The sequence below is a fragment of the Vespula pensylvanica genome, chromosome 25, assembly GCF_014466175.1.
Source record: "Vespula pensylvanica isolate Volc-1 chromosome 25, ASM1446617v1, whole genome shotgun sequence".
Taxonomy (NCBI): Eukaryota; Metazoa; Arthropoda; class Insecta; order Hymenoptera; family Vespidae; genus Vespula; species Vespula pensylvanica.
This window is the reverse complement of record NC_057709.1, coordinates 734,852-751,950: the sequence shown is the minus strand read 5'-3', so window position 1 is coordinate 751,950 and position 17,099 is coordinate 734,852. Positions and strand designations below refer to the sequence as shown.

The following is a 17,099-nucleotide window of genomic DNA, read 5'->3' as shown; positions in this document are numbered from 1 at the left end:
AGCGGGCTCGCGGTAGAGTTAGGTGGGGGGTGGCGGGCGGCCAGGTGGGGGGAGTAGCAGTTGAAATGGGACGGGAATTGGATGACGGCGTGGCAGCAGCCACCTAGCCACCCGCCTCGGTGACAGCGGCTCTTTGTGAAGAAGAGCGTTGCTCTTCTCCTCGTATTGTCGAGCACGATGCGTCGCGTTCGCCTTTTTTTTTCTTCTTCCCCCTCTCCCCACCACCATCTCTCTCTTGCCGATCCCGCGCTATACTTTCTTACATTATATTAACAATGAGAATGAGAAGGTGGGTGGGGGTAAAAAAAAAGAAAAATGTACTAATGTATCTTCGAAAAACGATATATATATATATATATATATGTATGTATGTATGTGTATATGTGTGTGGTACATATATATGTATATATATATATATATATTTGTGGGTTTATGAATATTAAAAAATTTTTCTTTTTCCTTTTTTTTTTTTTTAGGATTGATTTATACGCCATATATGGTAGACCTCTTCGAAAAATTTGTTCTCAATCGATATCATTTTCGAAAATACGTGTTATGATGATGATGATTATTATTATTATTGTTGTCGTTGTTGTTGTTATTTATTAATTAATTTTTCGTTCGATATTCGAAGGTTATGTTAAAAGTTCGTTGACTTTAATATCTTTCAGATTATTGGAAATATTTTTGTTCTTTCGCACGCAGCATATGTAGAGAGAAAGAGAGAGAGAAAGACATAGATCAGATTTTGGAGGTTATGAATATCTTTGGAGAATTGATAGCACGAAAGGTGTTACGTAACTTCCCAAAAACGCGTTTGGGTGTCGGTCGAATGACGCAGTTATCGTTATCATGTTATTCTCTTATTTTCCTTTTTTACTTCGATCATTGTTCAAGATACAAAAATCTCGCAAAAATTTCGCTTGTTTCAATAATTAATAATAATCGTTTATTGTAACTGGTCAAGAAATTTTTCAATATTTATAATTATGTTTTCTTGAAAATCAATACACACATATATACATACAATACGTATATATATATATATGTATGTATGTATTATGTATGTTAGTGATGCAATCTCGGCCTGAAAATGAGAATCTTTTTTATTATTATTATTATTTCCTTTTTTTTTTAAATCACATATGGACGCTGATAACGTCGTCATTGTCGAAGATAACGAAACAATTTTTTGGTATCATCTAGATAAAATCGTTTAATGAGTTCGAGAGTTCGTACAATTAGTAAGAATTTTTAGTTCATATATATATATATATATATGTGTGTTTATACATATATATATATATATACACATATATGTATGTATGTATATGAAGTATATATAATTATGAGAAAAAATATTTTGATATTTCGCCGATAACATTTTTCAGTATCATTATATCTTCATTTTCTTTTTTTTCCAGATAAGAGAAAGCTGTCCATGTACGCATATCAGTAATATCGAAATTGTTAAAAACTTGTTGAGAAAATAATTCCTTCAAATTTATTCTTTTATTTATTATATAAACGACGACGTATATTAATCGAGGTATATTGTTAAAGAATAATAAAAAAAAAAAAAAAAAAAAAAAAAAGAAAGAATAAAATAATTGAAAAATTGTTCGGAAAAAAATGTTCTTTTAATAAAAAGAAAACATATATGTAACTCGTCTAACAATATCTTTTCGTTTTTTTTTTCTTTTCTCTTCTTTTTCATACATTCTCGCAAAAAATATATTTCAGATTTTAAATAATTTCATTATTGTTCGATATAACCTCAATTATGGTTTTACCAAATAATATGAGATAATATCTTGTTATTGATAATACGTATATATATATATGTATATATATTTTATTTCGTGAAAATATTTTTTAACAAATTCGTATATGCGTAGATATTAATTTTATAATTTTTCTCGACATAACCTCAATTGTTCTAAAAAAAATATATATTTATATATATATATAAAAAAAAAGAGATTAAAAATGTTTTATCAAGTTCGTAGAAAAGAAACGTTTTGTGGCAAATTATCTTTTTATTCGTTTGGTTATTCACCCAATGGCTTTGAATGGATAACAAAACAGTTTGAACGAGTACTAGTTGATTCTTATTTAAGAACAGGTTGTGTCAGAGTCAACGTACAAATGGTTTGTGGTCTTCCTGTTAGGAATTCTTTGCGTTTGGTCACGTGCCATTTCTCTTTCTCTCTTTCTCATTAAACTTATTTTTTTTTCCAAAATAAAATTTGTTTTCTCGATTCGAAGTAATGCTCGTTTTAACAATGTAAATCAAGAATAAAAATGGTGGGAATAGATTTTCTTTTTCTTTTTTTTTTTTTTTCTTTTTGACAAAATCTTTCAAAGTCCATTGCAAAGTATAACATTCAATGTTAACAAAAATTATTATATTTTTTGTTATTGCTGTATAATAATAATATTTAACAATAAGGAATCCCATACCTACACCATACATTTGTTTTACACCATACATTTTTTTTTTTTAGTTTTTTCCTCTTTTTTGTTGTTTTTTTTTTTTGTATATTTTTATTTTTATTAAGTATATAATGGATCATAATGATGAATTTTTTCAAAAAATGATGTTGTTCAAACATATGCATTATGCTGTTTACACGTTAATTTGGTTTCTTTTTTCTCTTCGATGAATTAAGAATTAACATTTATGTAATGTTTTCTCTTCTTTTCTTTTGTATTGTTTTACAAAAAAGAATTAGCTTAATAAGTTTTTATAAATATTGGCCTTGTTTGAAAGAAGTTAAACTTATATATTACAAAATAGATTATTATTAATTTGCATACGGTTAGAGATAGACGGAATCTTTTCCTGTTTCTTTTTTTGGTATTTTCTTTTTCTTTTCTTTTTTTTTTTTTTTTTATTTTAGTAGTATCATTTTTAATAAAAGTAAACAATTGTATTAAAAATCATATGTAACATGTTTTATAAAATTGGATGAGAGAATTTTCTTTTTGAGACAAAATATATTAGGGACAAATGCGGTTAAAATTTGTAATTTAGAACATAGATTATTTTTAAAAATCTGAATGTAAATACATGCGAAAACAAATTAAAAAATTCTTCTTGTAACGCTATAAACCATTTTCATATTATAGAACTATTGCGAATAAATTCGTGTGATTGAATATAGTTAAAATATTTAACGTTATTAAATAACATGTTAATGTAATCAACAATGTGTGTGTGTGTGTTTTTTTTTAATATACAATAAATTTGTTCGTTCGATGGATGTAAAATTGATAAACGAGTAACACGGAGTGATAAATAGAAATTAATACGCACATGTAAAATTAATATTTGGATACACTACAATGAAAACAAGAGAAAAAAAAAAACAAATAGAATTGATATATAATTTCAAACATAAAAATCATATTTTCAATTAAATGATATTGAATCATGAATTTACTTGAATACCCCTAACATGAATAAACATACAACTCATGAAACCAACTTCTCATTTAAATGAAACGTAATTAATTAATTATTAATGTATGCTCATTCTTATTATATATAAATCTACTTACAAAGAAGAATTATTTACAAGTTCATTTTTAAATGTAGGTCTCATGAATTCGACTAATAAATCTGTGTTTTATCGTGTTCAAAATAATAACGTGGTCGAATACAATATTTCTTCATAATTGTTGTAATTCATACAAAATCCTCCTACCTATACAAACAGAACAATTGTATAGATTTAAATATTATTAAATGCTGCAGGGAGAAAAGCTCTGTTTACGTTTTTATATATCTATTTTATATACATATGCATATATATAAAAAAAAAATATATATATATATGTATATATATAAAAAGGATAGAGTTCAAATTATAATTCTTGCATACGAAGATCTCGATTTCATTGTAGTAAAATCTTTTTATAAAAAAATTCTTTCTTTCTTTTGCTTTATCAGTTAGATGATTTTATAATCTAATGTTTGGTATAACATTAGGTTATGTACTCTTCTTTTGCGATACTCATCAGTAATATCATCCTGGTAAGGTTTCATTTCTTTTTCTAAAGACTTTATTAGAGATATAACTTTAATAAAGCATACAGAGCAGAATTAGCATTTTCTATAAAACATTTTTTATACCACAATGAAATTTGAAGAGATTTGGAAATTTGTCAATTGTTAACAACAAACTTTATAATTTAATATTTAAAATCAAGATGCATTTTAGACGGAGTAACAGAGCTGCATGTGTATGGATATACACATACGTGTGTATATATATATATATACACACATCATAAAAAATATTGCAGAACCTAAAACTAATATTCAAATGCAACTGAAACTTAACGCTAACTTGTTAAATTTCAGGGGCACCAAGTACACATATTCTATGCTCTCAATGTAACATAGTAAGATATGACAGGTGATATCAAAGACACGTGTCATTTTAATATAGTGGAATATGATTGAAACATAGTGATAGTTATTAATTCTGCCTAATAGAAGTTTGATGTGATTTTTGTAGAAAAATTCTTTGTACAGATATAAAAAGATTGTATATAATAATCGGAATATGTGTCTGTGTATGTGTGTGTTTTTCTTTTTGTCAAAATCAGGCACTCAAACGAAGTCTTTATACGAAACACCAGCTCAGAGTTTCCGATTTAACTAAAAGATATTACCTTACTTATCTTCCAGAAATAGTGTTAAAAATTAATAAAATATTCGGCTGAACGTTCGTAAACATTTCTATGAATGATAATTCTAAAAATTTTTTCAACAACTCTGTGCGCTCAGTGTATTCCCAAAATTCTTCTTTCATTTTTGACACAGAACGGGGCGGTCAATCATCTTTTGATTTAGGTACGTTTTCACAGATGTCAGATTTTGTATTTTGTTGATCCGATTTATTTTCAGTCTCTTGCTGACTACCTTCATCTTCCTCATCCGAATAATTCGTTGGTGCTTCTCCTGGTTTTAATAATTTTCCTACGTAATCGTACCTCTCTAAAAATAAGAACAATTTTTCCATTGTAAGTCAATCGTATGTGAATGTTTATATAATTTTAATAACAATGAAATAATTTTCATAAGTTATCTTTCTTTCTTTCTTTCTTACTTTAATTCTGATCTGTGAACTTTGATCTCATAAATAATGAATAAAAAAAAAAACTCGTTGAATAATCAATCACATGAGAACAATAGTACCCATTTATAAAGAGAATGTACTTAAATCAATCGACATCGAAAGAAAACTTCCAATAGAATCCAATAAAATTCTTAAGATATACGTAATTAAATAATTTAAAGAAGGAAAAAAAAAAAAAGAAAGAAATTAATAAAACATGCCTTTAAATTGCAACTCCCATTCCTTAATATAACTCATTCGTTCACTTTCTAAATCGCTCAGATCGTCGTATTCATCCTTGATCGATTCTAATGTAAATGTTGCTAATCCTCTGCTAGCATCTCGTCCAGCAAATACTGCGTACGGTGCACCTGTATAAAATACATGATTATATATTAAGAAATAATATATTACGTAAAAAAAAAAAAAAATAATGTCTACGTACCTACGTACATATATAAGAAAATGTTATAAGAACAATTAACAAAAAAGAAAAAAAAAAAGAAAAAGAAAAAGAAAAAGAAAAAGAAAAAGATTTCTAATAAAATATCATTAACAATTTTGATTAATAATTATCGTGCACGTCGCAGGAAGGAAATTGCAACTTCACGATTTAAAGATCTAACGACCTTTAGTGGTTTTGTATTTACGTTTCATCGATAAAATTATCAATGCACATTGGAACGTAATAAAATCTAATACGATCTAATATCGGTGAAGCTCGTTAATTCGAATATTTTTTTTTAATATCAAACTACAATTATCTAAAATCGTATTATTTCTCTTCCCCCACCCCTCTCCAAAAAAAAAAAAAGAAAGAGCGATCGAGAGAGAGAGAGAGACAGACAGAGACAGAGAGAAAGAGAGAGAAAGAGAGAGAGAGAGAGAGAGATGATGATGAAAAAAGGAAAAAAGAAATGAAACGATATTTATAATAGTATTGAAATACTTGCCAGGGCCGTAGAACGTGGCACCTCTGGTAACATCATAAACGCTTCCATTAAGTGCAACCAATATTCTTCCATCGCTCCCATTACCGTCATACTTTTTTAATTCCTCGACGGTAAAATCACGATGTAATTTTGGTAAACGTTTGATCTCTTTCAATGGTTCCTCAGACTTAATCTTACTCTTAACAATTTTATAAACGAGTAGCGCTATTATACCGACCAATACAAGATTAACGGGACTTCTAACGATTTCTTCGACAAAACTCGTTAGAAATAACGAATTATTTTGTTGACCGGTCGTGGCCGACGTGGAGCCCGGCGTTGAGTCGCTCTTTTCGGCCATCTTGACCACCACCAGAGCTTCGCGCTAGTCGGACGAAAAATGTGTTACTATCAAGAGACCGACGTTCGATATTTATTACGAAAGGGAAAAAAAACAGATTTATTTTCTTTCTCTTTACTTTTCTTTTTCTTTTTCTTTCTTCTTATTCTTCTTCTTCTTCTTCTTTTTTCTTTTTTGTTTATCTTTTCTATTTTCCTTTATCTTTCTTCGTTAAGGATTTATAGATATCTCGGAATTACGATCGTGTAAATTGTTCGTATAAGAGAATCGAATAAAACAAATTTATTACGTAGTTTCTAAATGTTTGAAAATATTCTTTGAGATTAGCTCGACGACGTGCCCGCCGCTCGACTGCGCCAGACGGACTAACAGCGGCAACATCGATGTTGGTTACGTGCTTCGGTATACACCGTTTCTTCCCTCCCCACTCCTATCTCCCCCTCTCTCCCTCTCTCTCTCTCTTTCTTTCTCGTTCTCTCTCTCTCGCTCGCTCGCTCGCTCGCTCGACTCGATCATCCCTACTCCTCTCCTCCCCACTACCTTTCTAACCTTCTTCGTGTTTAACCAATAGTGCCGTAACATCGTTTACTTCTCCCTTCTCATTTTTCTTTCATTTGTTATTACGTTCTTACTCGTGTGGTACGTATTTGTAGGTTAAGTCTCTTCACTCAAAGGTAATATTGTATTTGAAGTATATACATATATATATATATATATATATTTTTTTTTCTTTCTTAATCACATCATATTTTCAAACTAAAATAACATATTTTTAGGTTAATCTTTCTTACTCGTGTGACTCGTAAAGGTAGTAACGTTATGTATAAATATATATTTTTAATCTACGTCGTTTTTGCAGGGGATTAAGGTAATTGTTTTTCGATAAACGAATTAACGAATATCTTTTGTTTTGTAATATTCTAATGATTGTGGATATTTATCGAAAAAGGAAAAAGAAAAGAAAGAAAAAAGTTTTTTCGTACAATTACGACGAAATTTAATAATACGTTACTGAGTCATAAGTTACGACGCATGTGTTGTTCCGTTAGGTTAAATAGTCATCTCGGAATGACGATCGTGATGATGTTTCTTATGACGTTGCGATTTTATGATAGACGATAGGTTAGTTAGACGATTTGATATATATATTCTCTGAACAATAATTCTGCGATTCTAGACACAACAACAGCTTATTACAAACGTAATTTACATACGTATATTATAATTATCGTTTACAATCTCGTTTTGCGTTTTATTGTAAAGTAAAAAAAAAAAAAAAAAAAGCGTAATTATACACACATGATGCGATGATAACTATGATAAAGAAATATGATTTTGTCAAGATTATGAAATGGCGTAGAAGAAACTCATCAACCGTATTGAATGATTTGCAGGAAGTTATTTGACCTCGATTTTTCATAGTCATGCTGTCTCATCGTCTTATCTGTGATATTCTTGGTTATGTATGAGTGCGTTTAATCTAACATCATATCGTTGTATTTACATGCATTCACGTCAGATGGCGATAATGATGTTTTTCCTCTACTCTTTTTTATTTTATTTTATTATTACTGTTATATGAAAGATTTACGTGTTCGTCAATTTAAGTAATAGAAATGATACAAAGTAACAAGAAAGCTATTTATTTGATTTATTTGTACACGTCAAACAGATATATATATATATATATACTTAATTAATATAATTAAATTGTACTTGAGTGTATTGTACTTGTATTGGACGGCATTGTTTATCAAGATCAAGCTAATATATTTTTTAGTGATTCAATGTGTTAAGCATCTTACGTAACTTAATTATATACAGTTATTGTTATCTTTATATATCGGAATGAGTATTAACTTCTTAATTTTTACCAAGTAATCGTTCTTTTTCTAAGGCATTAAAAATAAATTTCTATCTTTAGTACGATCGTAAATAATATATAGGACGCTTCAGATGAACAAGTTAAATTTTTTCTGTTATTGTGTTTTCTTCAAGTTCGAGATATGGACGAATATCAACTGTCGATGATATAATATTAGGATCTATGTGTTCAGAACACATTGGACATGTCTCATCAGATTCGATGATTCTAATAGAAAAAATATATATGTTATTAATTGAGAGATTTTTTATTTTCAGGAAAAAAAAAAAAAAAAAAGAAAAAGAAAGAATATTACTAACCGTAAAAATTCACTTCTGATAGCAGGAAAATCGCATTGCGGACAAACTGTAAAATTATCTTCTATGATATGTCTTCCCTGAAATAAATTACATATGTATATTATATAGTATATCTATAGAGTGTATAATTTATGAAAAAACTGTACCGTAGCTATGCAAAACGGAATTGTATTCTTGCACTTATCACAGGTTATTTCAGTCTCAGGAACTTTACTTTTACAATATGGACATGGAGTTAAAGGTTCGTCTTCGAGCTCATTATCTTTAGACCTTGGTGGTTTTCTTACTATAGCCTCGATCTTTTTGCTATATTTAATGTCAATTTGTGTTCTATATTCAGGACGCATTAACATAGCTGCGAAATTGAACGCTGCCTGTTTCAAACCTGCTCTGTGACATTCTATAACTGTTGAAGTTAAAATTGGGACGATATCTGTAATATAAAAAATTGTGATAGTATATGATATTTGATTAATTAATTTATTAATTTTTTTCTTTAACTATACTTTATACTAACGCGATGGAAATTTAGAAATATTATTCGCAACTCTGATTAACATTCTGGCACCTCGTAAATGATCGTTTCTTTTTACATGAAGTCTTACTAATATGTAAGAATGTAATAATCTCAAATTATTTTGCATTTCCAGAGGCGTATTTATCTTATTTCTTTTTAATTCTTGATACATGCCGAATAAAACGTCGTGAGCGTTTCTGTAGTTTCCTGAAAAAAGAAAAAAGAAAGAGCACAAAAATAAAGAACTATAAAATATATCAAAAATATGCATCAATTTTATGTATACCATTAATTTGTTCTTCATTCGCAATGATTATCGCTGTCTTTGCTGCTTCTTTATATTGTTTTCTTGCCATATACAATCGAAACAAATATTTTGGATCCTATATATAATAAAAAGAAAATCAATATAATTTTTATGAGATATATATATATATATATATATATATATATATATATATATATTTGTAATTAATAATATACCTTTGGTACTCCATCTGCACCTAATAAAAAATCTATCAAATGATTAGCTAATTTGTCGTCTTTAGACGAAGCTACTGTATCTATTGCCAATGATAATGCCGCGTCATCATCGACGGTTAATTGTGCAGCTTTAAGTAAATGTTTCAATGCCTATAAAAATGATTTTTCTTTTTTATATAATTATTATTGATTTAATATGAGTGAAAAAATAATATTAAAAAGTTAACCTTTTGATAATCCTTAGCATGAAAATAATATTTGCCCGCTAAAAGACTATTTTTTTGAGATTCAAAGTGTACAGCGAGATTCTTAAAATCTTCCTTCCTACTATTATCATCGTCAATAGTATTTATTAAAATTTCACCATATAATTCCATTTTACCATGCTGATTGGCAAGTTGGAAGGCTTCGTCATGACAATTAGAAAGAATTAAGAATTTGATAGCTGAATTATAATCGTTTATTTTTTGGAAATATTTAGCTACCCTCTTAGCTCCTTCTATACTCTTAGTTTGTTGTACAATCTCTACGCTTCGAGCTATAACGATGAAACAGATATAAAATAATAATTGAAACTTAAGAAAATTTTATTTCTTACCAGGATTGTTCAAATAATCAAGATTGATTCTTATTATATTGTCATAATCTTTAGCAGTTTCGTACGCCTTTGCAGCTTCCTCGTATCTTCCTTCTGCTTCTTTAGCTTTAGCGTATTGTATATTTATTTTAGGTGAAGATATTTGTGGCAATAGTTGTCCTACTTTATGCCAATTCTTTAATTTGATATATGCCGAAGCAGCTTTATCAAAATATTCTGCTTTCTCATACAATACAGCAGCTTCGTTGATTTGCTACGAATATTAATTTAATATAAAACTTTGATACAAGATGGTTTATTTTGTAATTGCAAAATGTTTAGAAACAAACCTTCATAGTCTCCAAAATTTCTGCACATTCTTTCCTTAACGATCTGGAGCTGTCATTATCCATGGCGATACTCACACCTTTTCTACTGTCTCCGCATCTTATAGACATTCTTGCGACACCAGCCAAACATTGATTTTTATGTTGAATATCTTGTGAATTAGAACTAGATGTCGAATTTTGATCGAGTAAACCTCGTTCGTAATTAGCCAATGCTTTTGGATAATTTCCTCTGTTAAATAATTGTCACATTTATTAATTAAATGATTTAAACATAATAATAATTTCATTAACTTACATAAATTCTAATTGTTGAGCATATTCTCTAGCGATGAATGGTATTTCATCAGATTTTAATTTCTGTGCCAAACTAAGAGCTTGTTCCCATTGCATCAAATCTCTTCGTAAATATAAAGCTTGTACAGGTTCGGATGATTGTAAAAAAAATTTTTCAGCTTGATTATAATCTCCAAGTAACAAACATGCGTGTCCGCATAATAAATTCAGTTCGTTTATATTTTCTATTTTTTCTAATGCCCAAACCATTGAAGCATCTTCCATACGTCGATAAACTCGAATTGCTAGAATGATGATATTAGATTTAAACAAAACAAAAAAAAAAAAAAAAAAAAAAAAATTAATAATAATAATCAAAATAAATTGAAGCTTTTAATTATATAAAATATTTACCAAATTCGATATTTAAATTTGCCACTGCACTTTGACCCAGTTTCAACCATAGATCATTGTCATTTAATTTATCACAAATATTCCAAGCATTGTCGAATCTAAAAAATATATATATATATATATATATAATGTTATTGAACTTTTTAATTAATATACAAATTTTTATTAAACTTTGGAAGATCTTTTGATATACCTGGTACACATGATATGATTGTTGAATATTTCATTGATCTTTTTAGTATCTACTATATTTCCTACATCTTCGTGCGAAGCTAATGTTATCTGTATTAATTTGCTACTCGGTGTGCTTAACGTTACTTCTCCAGAATACATTAACATAGGTAATGCTTCTGATGGCAATTTTGTTGAATTTACTTTGATGATCTTTTGACCTTTGTGGATCATAACAAATGCATATAATTAACTTAATAATTAATCTAATAAATTAAATTTCTTATAAAAAATGTAACTCACCTTCGACAAAGTATTTGATAAAAATATATGTAACAATAATATTCTTATTATATATCGCAAATATCGAACGTTCGAAGATATTTTGGTCCCATATAATACCTTCTATGGCTTCTGGACATTCAGGCACTTGAATGATATTTTCATTAATCGGATCATATAAATAAACATCTGATTTACTATCGATGAAACATAATTGTGTCCCATTTGCATCTAAATATATATTTTTAATACCATTATTATGTGTAAATTCTGTCGATTTATTAAATGCCTCTAAATAAAAATATATAATATGGCCCATCTGAAAATGTTATTAATGAAAGATTAATTTTGTATATATCACTTTTTTCAACGATGATAAATAAATTTACATCTGTTCCATAAATTAGAAATTCTGATGACAATGCATGGCACGTTATTCTTGCATTTAAATTATTTGACTCTGGAAATAATTTCGTATCTTTCCCATTGTTTATTAACGTTTGATCTACTTTGATCTGAAATGAAAAAATTCTTTTATTACTTTATCAAATTGCATTCGCAATAAAAATTAACAATATAAATATATGTATATACCAATTGTAATTGTAATTTTCCATCGAATAAAACAGAAACATATGTTTCGTTTAAAGATATACTATCGACAGTTGCTAAATAATCACGTTCAAAATGTGTATTAATGTCATATTGATACGTAGATAAGTCCCAAAAGAGAGCTCTATTGTTTAATGCTACAGCTACGTGAAGTGGGCCTACAGCTAACACAGATGGTTCTATTATAGTATTAATTATTTGTGGTTCTGGTTTTTCCTAAAAAATTAAATAGATTGGATACGTGATTATGTTCTGAAAGAGAAAAAGAGAGAGAGAGAGAGAGAGAGAGAGAGAGAGTCATTTTAATTTATATATATACCTTATCTAATTTGTAAAGGTGAACGGTAACTTCAATTAAGCTTGTTAACAATGCTATTCTGTTACCACAAACGCTAGTTAATTTTGGAATTTCAACTAAATAAATAAGAACGTTTCCGACATAAGTTACTACTGCTATCATCGTACCATCCGTCGACCATTCAACTTTATTAATACCAGTTTCTCCAGTCACAGAGATCATCTTTTCTGTTTCCTCTAAATTTTGTAAACTATGTATTTTGACGGTACTGTCTCCACAAGTAGCTACTTTCCCTATATTTTCGCTCAATGAAATATCTGTTAAGGAATCTTTGTGATTTTTTATTTGAAATAATTCTTGACCAACTTCTTTTATATGAGTCGATATGGCAATGAAATATCCAGCTTCAAAACCTACCAATATATATCCATCTCCGTACCTAAAGATGAAGAAAAATAAATTTTACTTTATGTTTCTATTCTTGATCGTTTTATTATTTTGATATAGATATACCATTTGTAGGTAACGATCGAGCCATAACGTTTTTGAAAGGCTAATTCAATTGGATTATCTGGATCCAAAATATTATATAGAAACAATGTAGTTTTACTGACGATAAGAGATACCTGAATAAAAGAAAAGAGATAAATGTAGATATAGAAAATCATATTAATTATAAACTATGATAATTTATACCGTATTTTCTCCGCCTATACGATGATCCATTTTCATTTCGCTGAATTGTATGTCAGATGGTTCGCCTTGCAAAGTTATCTCCCTGCGAGTGTCTCCTTCGCTTGTATTGATTGTTAACATTTTATCTTCGCTTGCCAAAGCAAGAAGACCTTCTATAGACCACGCACCGCACAATATCCGTTTCTTATGTTTTCCCAAAATTGGCATACGCCTATGTATTTAACAAAACATGCATTAGAAAAAGTAAAACGATATTAAAATTAATAAACATATTAAAGATAAATTCTATACTTGGCATTAACGTGATCGTAAAGTACTAAATTCCCTTTTTGCGTTCCCACGGCTAGCAAACAGTTTCTTTTGGCCCACATCATACACGTTAGATTGTCCCTAACGCCCGCATCCATTTGAGACTTTTTACCTGTGGTCGCATCCCACAAAGTTATGGTAGAAGAGTTTTGTGATATGATAGCAAGTAAATCACCATCCGCGTCCCAACCGAAGCCGGTACATAATCCAGGAATTTGTATACGTTCTTGAAGGTCTCCTTGTCTATCAAATATTGCAACAGATGAATCGCAACCAGTAGTTGCAATATGAGTACTATTACCAGGTCGCCAGGAAGCGTAAACAGTTCCGGTACCATGAGGTTGGTCCAAGCGATAGAGTACCTTAATAAGAAGAAAAAAAAAAAAAAAAGAAAAAAGAAAAAGAAAAAGAAACAAATTACAATCATAAATTAACGTATTAAAAATAATAACTCTTGTATTTATCCACAGATAAAAGTATCTAAAAAAAAATGTCATTCACATAACCTACCTTTTCGGATGACATAATGACGCGTTAAAAGTTCTACTTAGCCGTGTATTCGAATCGCTTTTATATTCTAATTACATTACTATCTATCGAGCCGTAACATGTTTAAATATTGATTATTTAGATACCGTTTTTTACACCTATTGACATATTGACTTTGACCGCCATGTTGTTTACATCGATCGCTAGTCAAATTAATGTCCAGTATTATAACTGACCACTACTGCCACTCGAGTCAATTTTGTGAACTAACGTGTTTCGCGTATGAATAGTTCTTCTTTTTCTCTTCTTTCTTTTTATCAATCCAAAAAAACATTATCAATCAACATGCAGAAAAATTTTCAAACGCGTCAACGTATTTAACAATGTTCGATCATATTATCAATTGATTTGAATTAAGAATTTTCGATCGATTTCGTATCTTTTTCCTTTTCAATTTCTTCTATTATCGAAGTTTCTAACCTCACGAAAGATCACGTAAAATGATTAATACAACAAAAAAATTATTGACGAAGTATAATACGCTTTGGGAATAGAATCGACTTCCGTTTCCGGTTTATACACAACCGTTGACAACCACAAGGTAGATATAGGATATCTTACGGAGAGAGAAAGATAGAAAGAAAAAGAAAAAGAAAGACATACACACGCTTATAAGAAACATGATCCTTTTTCTAAGAACGACTTTGGACTTGACAACCTTTCTTACCGCACTGCCATTGACTTTATATTGATATAAAAAAAAAAAAAAAAAAAAAAAAAAAAGAAAATAAAATATAATACATATACGCACACGTGCATAGTAATCAGATTTTTTTTTATTTCCCAATTCTTTTTTTTTTTTTTACTTCGATCATGTCTTCCATAATGAAAATCGTAAAAAAAAAAAGAGAAAAAATCTCAAGATTATCGTACATTTAATATATATAATACGTGTACGTATATATGTATAGATATATACGTATATTATATCGATCGATAGTTTTTTTCCATAAGAATGGTTCGACGAAAGAAGAGAGAAGAGGTTTTCATATATCCATTAGTATACTACCACAGTGATTAAGAGGAAATCAAAAACAAAAACAAAAAAAAAAAGAAAGAAAGAAAAATCAAGATGGACGTCGGTCGATAAAAAGTAGTCTAGAGTCCCGAATAATAATCGAAAGAAGACTCGATATTGTTGAATTTACTCGATCGACTTCGGAATACAGTTTGTTGTATCTTCTCGTGAAAAAGGTTAAGAAAGTATGGATGTATCTATATAGAGTATGAGTGTGTATATGAGAGAGAGAAAGAGAGAGAGAGAGTATAAGTGAGTGTGTTGTGTGAGAGAGAGAGAGAGAGAGAGAGAGAGAGAGAGAGATACCTGGAATGGTAATGGTAATGGTAATGGTACCGGTGCAGAACGTCGGGAACGCGGATTATAAGAGCGCGTTTTGTTTCTTGCTCGATATCTCGAACCTCCTCTTTTGCTCAACCCTTCTTCCTCACACTCTTACGTTTACAGTTAAGGACACGATATACTTTGATGAAATTAAGCTGGACCCCGTTGTCTCACGGTCATTGACACATACCATATATGTATATATATACGTGTATACGTATATGTATGTGTGTGTGTATGTGATATATAAATATTATTATTATTAGAAAATTTGTCAAAGCTCTAATTCATTTCTAAATTAATTACAATTTGTATTCGTGTAAAAAGATGTTTATAAATTATAAAAATGAGACGAGAGAAAAATAATCGATAAGTATACACATATATGTACGTATATATATGTATATATATATATATATATATATTCGAAAGTAATATAATTATCTAATTAATTATACGTTATAGATAAAGTGAAATCTTCTTGGCGATAAGAAAAGTATTCATTAAAGCATATTTATTTATTTACTTAAATACATGTAGTCGCTTAAGTATATACGTGTAAATTCTGATAATTTGTTTTTCGCGCGTTTCGCTCGGCGCCCGTTAGAGGCGCCACTGGTAAAATCGCGTCGAGTCGTGACGACGTTCGGTCAGTCGCGGGCGCGAGTTCGTCGAGGTCGGACGTGTCGTTGCTTCGTTCGTTCTATTTTCTTACGTCAAAACGCGTGGCGCTATTACGATTTGTAAATTGTATCTATTATACGGAGGCACGCTTAAACGTTCGGTGTATATCTCATTTTATTTCATAATTTCTTTTTCTTTTATCTCTTCGTATTACCAATTTATTATTACTATCATTATCACTATCGTTATTAATACTATTAATATTATTATTATTATTATCGTTATTATTATCATTATTATTATTATTATTCGTGAAAAGTGTGTGTTAGTGCGACGAAGTAAAGTGTCATCGAGGATCTTCAATCCTGTCGAGTCCACGAAGAAAGAAAGAAAGAGAGAGAGAGAGAGAGAATCTTTCAACTAATTTTCGATATTAAACAGGAGCGTACCGTTCGGAAGAATTTCATCGATTTCATAAGAAAAAAGGTCAGTGATAAATATATTATACGTATTATTATTATATCGTTATATCTTCTTTTTCATAAGGATTCAATTTTTCGACGTTATTAAATTCCATTCTTTCTCCTCCTTTTTTTTTTTTTTTTTTTTTTTTCCCTTTAAATCGCAAATATAATTATCTCGACACGTTTTCTTCGTCCGAATGATGATGTAATGCCGATACTGATGTCATTGTTTAATCATAGATATTTACGATATGATCTTTTCTACATAAGGGAGAATTTGTATACGTATGTAATACGTGTTCTATAGTAAGTCGCAAAGAAATTCGCGCAATGCGTCTGTCCCACCACCATTATTACAAAAATGGCGTACAGCTTTTATCGAGCTGACGATAATAATGTGTTTTCTTTTGTTTTTGTTTTTTTTTTGTTGGTTTTTGTTTCCGTTTTCTTTTTCTTTGTTATTATTATCGAACTATCTATCAAACTATTTCTCTTTCACATCGAAAATTAGAAAGTAAAAGAACGTTTGTCA

At 29.3% G+C, this 17,099-nt stretch overlaps 2 protein-coding genes and 1 long non-coding RNA gene across 4 annotated transcripts; 1 reads left to right on the top strand and 2 right to left on the bottom strand.

Annotated features, from left to right (window-relative positions):
* Positions 1-2,019: 2,019 nt before the first annotated feature.
* On the bottom strand, positions 2,020-6,807 carry LOC122637307 (membrane-associated progesterone receptor component 1-like). The gene is made up of 3 exons (XM_043829328.1): positions 6,083-6,807; positions 5,351-5,500; positions 2,020-5,008 (listed from the first exon to the last, which is right to left on the bottom strand). The coding sequence occupies exons 1-3, from the start codon at positions 6,420-6,422 to the stop codon at positions 4,845-4,847; spliced, it is 654 nt and encodes a 217-aa protein (XP_043685263.1). The 5' UTR covers positions 6,423-6,807; the 3' UTR covers positions 2,020-4,844.
* A 184-nt stretch (positions 6,808-6,991) lies between these two features.
* LOC122637308 lies at positions 6,992-9,111 on the top strand. The gene is made up of 3 exons (XR_006329216.1): positions 6,992-7,096; positions 7,766-8,847; positions 8,947-9,111. It is a non-coding gene; the product is annotated as an uncharacterized LOC122637308 (long non-coding RNA).
* Positions 7,978-14,298, bottom strand: LOC122637306 (WD repeat-containing protein 19). 2 transcript variants are annotated; one of them, XM_043829326.1, is made up of 20 exons: positions 14,099-14,296; positions 13,571-13,950; positions 13,280-13,490; positions 13,097-13,209; positions 12,605-13,022; positions 12,268-12,501; positions 12,063-12,188; positions 11,695-11,992; positions 11,414-11,612; positions 11,221-11,318; positions 10,829-11,111; positions 10,534-10,762; positions 10,205-10,457; positions 9,834-10,144; positions 9,607-9,756; positions 9,410-9,506; positions 9,124-9,330; positions 8,753-9,039; positions 8,607-8,683; positions 7,978-8,514 (listed from the first exon to the last, which is right to left on the bottom strand). In XM_043829326.1, the coding sequence occupies exons 1-20, from the start codon at positions 14,111-14,113 to the stop codon at positions 8,388-8,390; spliced, it is 4,113 nt and encodes a 1,370-aa protein (XP_043685261.1). In that variant the 5' UTR covers positions 14,114-14,296; the 3' UTR covers positions 7,978-8,387. The 2 variants fall into 2 exon arrangements, with proteins under 2 accessions (XP_043685261.1, XP_043685262.1); XM_043829327.1 differs by lacking the exons at positions 7,978-8,514; positions 8,607-8,683; positions 8,753-9,039; positions 9,124-9,330 and having other exon boundaries at positions 9,456-9,564; positions 9,596-9,756; positions 14,099-14,298.
* Between the last annotated feature and the right edge of the window lie 2,801 nt (positions 14,299-17,099).